The sequence below is a fragment of the Simochromis diagramma genome, unplaced genomic scaffold (assembly GCF_900408965.1).
Source record: "Simochromis diagramma unplaced genomic scaffold, fSimDia1.1 OVJJ01000753.1, whole genome shotgun sequence".
NCBI classification, from domain to species: domain Eukaryota; kingdom Metazoa; phylum Chordata; class Actinopteri; order Cichliformes; family Cichlidae; genus Simochromis; species Simochromis diagramma.
In genome coordinates this window covers 85571-92542 of record NW_024387523.1, presented here as the reverse complement: position 1 = coordinate 92542, position 6972 = coordinate 85571, and the positions used below count along the sequence as shown (strand labels likewise).

The 6972-nt window shown below is 34.7% G+C and overlaps 2 protein-coding genes across 18 annotated transcripts in view; one reads left to right on the top strand and one right to left on the bottom strand.

Moving 5' to 3' along the window:
• Positions 1 to 6972, bottom strand: part of LOC120726645 (class I histocompatibility antigen, F10 alpha chain-like) — a 162419-nt gene that overhangs the window by 91741 nt on the left and 63706 nt on the right. The window lies entirely within an intron of this gene.
• Positions 1 to 6972, top strand: part of LOC120726643 (H-2 class I histocompatibility antigen, Q9 alpha chain-like) — an 87814-nt gene that overhangs the window by 42432 nt on the left and 38410 nt on the right. For 5 of the 17 annotated variants that reach the window (XM_040020373.1, XM_040020365.1, XM_040020362.1 and 2 more), the window contains exons 2-3: positions 202 to 462; positions 2025 to 2303. The exons of 2 other annotated variants lie outside the window; for them this stretch is intronic. In XM_040020373.1, the coding sequence (XP_039876307.1) occupies positions 202 to 462; positions 2025 to 2303 (540 nt within the window). Of the gene's footprint in view, positions 1 to 201; positions 463 to 2024; positions 2304 to 3274; positions 3593 to 4200; positions 4307 to 5159; positions 5178 to 5348; positions 5422 to 5732; positions 6015 to 6972 lie in introns of those variants that run through there. 10 more of the 17 variants (XM_040020370.1, XM_040020377.1, XM_040020366.1 and 7 more) reach the window with 8 other exon arrangements.

Here is a 6972-nt window from a genome sequence, read left to right as displayed (position 1 = left end):
TTGAAGAAAAGAGGATCAGAAAAATGACATTAAACACTGAATATCTATTAATAAATCTATTTTGTGTTTATTGAAGGGACAGCAGGATTATTACAGGATGTCCTTAATGTGCTGAAGTTTTTCTTATTGTGTTATTTAAAAAATAAAATAATTTATAAGTCTGTGTTCCTGAGATCTCACAACATTAACTGTTTCTTACAGTGACCCACTCGCTGAAGTATTTCTACACTGCGTCCTCTCAAGTCTCAAACTTCCCAGAGTTTGTGGTTGTTGGGATGGTTGATGATGTTCAGATTGATTATTATGACAGCGACACAGAGAAAGCTGTGCCCAAACAGGACTGGTTTGCCAGGAACACAGATCAGCAGTACTGGGAGAGGACCACTGGGCTCTATAAGGGTGCCCAGCAGTCTTTCAAAGCCAACATTGAGACTGCAAAGCAGCGCTTCAACCAAACTGGAGGTTTGTTCATGTTTCATTTTTTACTGATATTTGCTGTTAATGTTTTCAGTGTGTTTTGCTTACAGTAGTAAACAGGTTTGCACACATTAAATGTTTCATTCAGATTACAGATTAAAATTATTAACACAATAATTCATAATAAATGTAGAACTACAATCTGTGAAGCTTTAATTTAATTCAAACAGCTTTAATGGTCATGTTTGTATGAACTGTCATAATTTAACTGTTTCGTTGATCAAAATAATCAAATAATAAAGATAAATTCATGATATTTGAAGTTTTCTGTTTATATTTAGGATTTTTTGCCTCTGAAACCTTGATGGTTGTTTTTGCTACAATTTCTGAATAATCGATTATTCAGAAATTAATCTCCAGAAAATCAGCAGGATCTAAATAATCAGTCTGAGGTGTGTTTGTTTTACAATTATTGTGAACCAATATTTGACTTTTAATAAAAACAATCCTGGACTGAAACTCTCTGATTTATTGATGAGCAATTTTAATATAATTTATTAACCAAACGGGCTGGAAAAGTGTGGAATTTGAACCTAGATGGTGTGTAACTCCACATGTTCATATAAAGAAAATACCTGTGATGATGCACCGAGACGTTTCTCGTGGCTTTGAGAGCAGCGATGTTCTAAAAGCAGGAATGACTCCTCGTGTCGCTCTCACCTGTAGACTGTCGGCTCTCATCACAGCATCAGCGGCGCTCAGGTTCCTACTCAAAGACGCCCACAGATCTCTGTGCTACACATCCAATAATATCATTAACATGAATGTTTAAATATTTTTAGTGCAAAATCTTATCTGGTCACAGCGCTGAAAAACACCAAAGTGTCCCAGCATGGAGTCAAATTCAAAGTCTGAGTTATTGTTTCAGTCCTCTGCTCTTAGTAAATGTAATAAAAATGACAACATGGTTGTAAAATCTTAGAGGAACCTTTTTCACCTTTTTGTCAGGTCACAGCACAAGAAATTAACTGATTTATCAAAAATTATTTCTTGCATCGTCATCAATGATGACATGAAGCATTTGCTGGAGCCTGAAATACTGTAAGTAGAACTCCAGATTAGATTAATGTCACATGATCATATTAAACAGAGACACCTCTAGAAAAACCTCAGGACAGTCTGGTGTTTAGTTTCTCACAGGAAAGATTTTGTTGGACTGATGACAGCTGCAGAGTTTGAGAGGATGGAAAGTAAATCTAGAATCAGGATCTGTGTCGGCTGCTCAGGATCCAGCTTAGTGTGTTTGTCTGATCCTGCAGCTCACAGGAAGTTGCTCCACCTACAGCAGCATAGATAACCTGTACAGTGATATCTCTGCAGGCAGGACGTAGATGTGCTAACGGGAGAAAATCAATTCTGTTTTTTCCCAGTGTCTTTCTGTAAAATCTACATTGTTAATGATGATTTGTTTTAAAAATCTTCCAATGAGACAAAAATAGCCATAAATGTAGATCCTCTATATGTTGATCACGTCTCTGTGTCAGTGTAAGACTTTAGTGCAGTCTCTCTCTGGTTCACTGCAGTCTTTGTCTCTGTGTTTCTGTCAGGTGTTCACATTGTCCAGCGGATGTACGGCTGTGAATGGGATGAAGAAACAGGTGAAGTGAATGGATATCGCCAAGACGGCTATGATGGAGAGGACTTCATAGGCTTTGACCTGAAGACAGAGACATGGGTCGCTCCAAAACAACAGGCTCTCACCACTAGACAAAAGTGGGACAATGACAGGGGTTGGATGGCTCAGGAAAAGAACTACTTCACCCAGGAGTGTCTTGAGTGGCTGAAGAAGTATGTGAACTATGGGAGGAGCTCTCTGATGAGGACAGGTAAAATCTATGACCAGAATTAGATTGTTAACCAAAAGTTATATGTCTCAGTTTATTACTTAATATGATATTAAATTAACCTTTTCATGCATGAATTATGAAAACCTCAATCAGAGCTTTTTTTTCTTGAGTATTTTTATTCATCTTAAGGCATGAAAAAAAGATTTTTGAACTTCATTTTTTTAAACATACTTTTCATTTTCAAAGAGTATTTTTACATGTCCACTTAGTTGTACAACAAATATTTTGACTTATGAATTTGACAAATGAATAATTAATATACACTGTGTAAAAACTATAACATAACAAAGATATATATTTTTAAAATATATTTTTAAAATATTTTATAACAGTATAACAATATATGTAACAATTATAACAATTATAACCCTGCAAGGCATGGAGTGACACATCAGTGTCCAATGTAGTGGTTTATGTGCAAGTTTACCATCAACACTGACACAAATACAAGAAAACAGCCTTTGAATAGTTGTCCACTGTAGTGACCCCTATGTGTGAAAGGGTTAATATAATTGCACTTCGTGTGGCATTTTGACACATTTTTTAAATTTAATTTAATTTTATAAACTACATCACATCAAAAGACATTGGTATGGTTTTAATAATAATAATAATCTTTTAAAGTTGCTCCTGGTCGTCATAGCAGATCATCTTCCACTGTTTTAGCTCTGATATACTCATTTCTAATCCTTCTCACTCCTTATGATAATTTTAATATCATCAGTTCTGTCTCCTGTATTTGTCTCAGTGCCACCATCCTCAGATATTAAATCACAGCAGGTCTCACTGCCATCTTGTAAACCTTCCTTTCCACTCTTGCTCGTCTCCATCCACTCCACCTTGTCTGCACGCTCTTCTTCATATCTCGTCTGCACTGTGCACCTCTTCAGCTCAAATACAAGTAATAGTAATAATACAGAAAGACTGAACTGTTTGTCTTTACTCCACAGATCTCCCCTCAGTGTCTCTCCTCCAGAAGTCTTCCTCCTCTCCAGTCACCTGCCACGCTACAGGTTTCTATCCTAACAGAGCCGAGATGGTCTGGAAAAAAGATGGAGTGGAGCTTCATGAGGGTGTGAACAAAGGAGAGATTCTCACCAACAATGACGGGACCTTCCAGATGAGTGTTGACCTGGATGTCTCATCAGTGAAATCTGAAGACTGGCACAGATACAGATGTGTGTTTCAGCTCTCTGGTGTGAACGAGGACATCGTCACCAGACTGGACAAATCAGAGATCAAGACCAACAAGGGTAAAAGTGATGAAGGTAGGAAACACGCATTTAGTTTACTGTAAAAATGGTGCAGTTCATGTGGTTTTATTTGAGTTTGATGAAAAGTTTAATTCCTCCCCCGTTGTATACAGATTTATATTAAATATTTTTCATACTGATACTGATTTGTTAATTTCTTAATAAATATTAACATTTAAAGTTTTGAGCGCTCTAATTTAAATTATTGTCCGCTTTGCTGTCTTTTCATTGTTTATTTAAATTTGCGAGTATCTTTGATATTCTTTCTGTCAGAATAATTTTAAGACCTAAATCAGTTTAGACCAAGTTGTGTTTTTCCACCACATTTTTTCCTTGCTGAACATTGATGAATATAAAACATGTTCATGTGTGGCCACTGATTATCTGACTAATGGACAGATTTAGAAGATTAAATAGTAAATGGGGGAAAATGTATATTTTGAAACATATGCTATGTTCAAATTTATTGGCAATGTATTGAAATTAAATTTAATGGCAGAACTTTTATTGTTGGAATGAAAACAAACATTAGTGAGACAAACATGTAGTGACCATAAACAAAGCTATTGTACATGATTGTTATCTGATTGGAAACTTTTTGTTCTCACATTTTGTTTGTTCTGTGATCCACAGGAAATTCCATCTCCCCGATCATCTCTGTTGTTGTTGCTGTGGTTGTTCTTGCTGTCATCGCTGTGATCGCATTCTTTATTTACAAAAAGAGGACAGGTGAGAAACAAACTTCCTGGATTTTTCTTGTATAATGCAAACAACAATGATGACATAGTGCAAACAATAATAATGATAGTAAGAGTAATATGACTTAATTGAAGTCATTATTAACAGTTTTCAAAAGAAAACAAACAATGCACACAGGATTAAACAGGTAACAACCAAAAGCAGTGTAAGCTGAGTCCTCAGGTTAATATTAAAGTATTTTAACACTTTCTCTGCCAGCAGGATGATCAGACTCTTTTAAATCCTCAATATATTACAACGATATTCATTAATCATGCTTGTTGTGTTTCATAACTTGTCTCTTCATTTCTCTGCACTTGTAGATTTTGGTCCAGTTACTTCACTTTTTCTTCTTGTCTGTTATTTACTTTTTTCTGCATCGTTTTTCTTTCTGTCTTTGTGGGTTTTTTTTGGTTTTTGTTTTTGTTTTTTTTTACACCTGAGCTACAGTTTGGTTGTCAAGGAACAAAATAACCACCAACTCAGTTATTGAAACCCAAACATTATTTCTCTGTTCTTAACCATCAACTCTGCCAAACAAACACATCCTAAGCTACACCTTTACCTGCATTAGAAATGTGTACGTTCTCTACCATCGGTCGCTTTACTTATAAATTTTAAACGAGCACATGTTGTGGGAAAAGTCAGAATATATCTATAAACACATTAGTGAGTAAGCCCAGTGTCTATGTTTTTAATTTTACAAATTAAATTAATGCTTTTGCCCAGATTACAAAATAAAAATATGAAATTATGTTTGACGCTTTGTACAATACGTGAAAAAAATTGTGTTAACATTTATAACAAATTATTAAAATGATGTATTTTTTCCTTTTTATTTCAGAGAAACGTCCCCCATCTCGTAAGTTAAACTTTGTCCCTTTTCTTTAATCTCTTGTCCACACTAAATTAAAAAGGGTTTCTGTACTTTAATCTAAACAGTCTTTCAGGGCTGTTTCCTGTTGTGTTCGATTGTTGTAAAAGTGACAGATGAGAGCACGATGTGGACTAACATTGTGTTTCTGACCTACAGCTGCAGAGAACTATGAAGTCCAGGAGCAAATGCTTCCTCAAGCCTAAACCACAAACAGCTCTGCACACAGTGAGTTTACTTCATATTTGTGTCTCATGTTTTAGCTTTCTTTTAAAACGTATGTAAAATAGTGGCTGTAGTAAAATCTCCTGTTTAAATATATCCAAAAAAAAGTGCTTTAGTATAACTTTAAATCATATAAGAGAAAGATGCTTTTAAAAGAACATTTCATGAAATGATTTAACAAAATTAAAACAAATGTGTTAATTCCCTTCAGAAACATATGAAGTAAATACTCGATTGAATCAGAATTTTAGATGTTAATGAAACCGTAAGTAGGTTATTTGTGGATTTGATTAATCCTAACATTTATTTTATTTCTTTTTTATCTCTACAGAGACCATGAGAGAAGATGTGGGGTCAGCTCATTCTTCTCCATAAACTAGGATTCATTGAATTCGTTGATTGTTCACATCATAAAATCTGTTTAAAAGATCTAAAATCTAAAATATAGTTGCAGATGCTTTTTAATCCAGATTTAAGGGAAAGGAGTTTCAAAATGAGCTGGCAAACATTACATCATTAACATAAACATCATAATGGTGGCATTAAATTATTCTGAAGATTTAACAAAGATGTGACCGCCTGGAGAGACGTAAAACACAATAAAAACAACATGAAACAATGAAAGCATCACAGCAGTCTCAATACAGTAATAATTAAGCCTTTGTATGTTCATCTTAACTCAAAAATCCAATAGTTTAGTTTTTCTGGGGTTTTCTTGTACATTGTTGCATCACTCATTAATGCTGAGATTCCCTCACTCTCAGTGATAAACGAATCATAATAATATATTTCTAAATCTAATCTTGTACGTTTACTTAAAATTTGATTTAAAAGACAATCTTGTGTTGAATTCCAGGAGACCTTAAAAGATTTTTCTGTATGTCTGAATTTTTTTCTTAATTAATGAAAATGATGTTTATTCTCTGTTGTTTGATTTAAGACAATGTTTTGTGGGTTTTTGATTTTAGAGTTTAGTTCAATGTTGAGATTCTGGAGGTTTGTGTGGGTTATGTTTTTAACACATTGGTGGGTGTGTTTCTGTTTATATATCAGTAAAACGGCATTGCTCTTTCTCTCCTTTTCGTACTTTTGGTTGTCAATAAAGTCCCAAATAATCCAAATTGCTGTGACTTTTTAGTTATAAAATGTAAACTTGGCTACAGTTTCATAAATACGGCCTAAATATTAATGGATTAGCTACAATATAACTTGTGATAGTAGCTCAGTAAGCTTAGGTGTAATGATGCCAGCTCCAGTCCATTAAGTGTCCTTGTGACAAAAGTATTGTGTGTGTGTTGTATTGTGGTTCGATGTTTGCTTTTGTGGATGTTTATTTTTTTCATTTGGTTTACCAACACTAGACTTGACAATTTGCATATGATGAAGTAACTGACCTCACAGCCCATTGTTCCTTCACTGGGCTGGTTTCAGCTATTGTGTAAATGTACTGTTTATAAGATTGGGGAAACCTGCAGTCAGCTGAGACTGAAGAAATCACCTGGATGAGTGACGAAATGTTTCTCCCACTGAAAACTACGTCCAGATGAACAGAATCAAC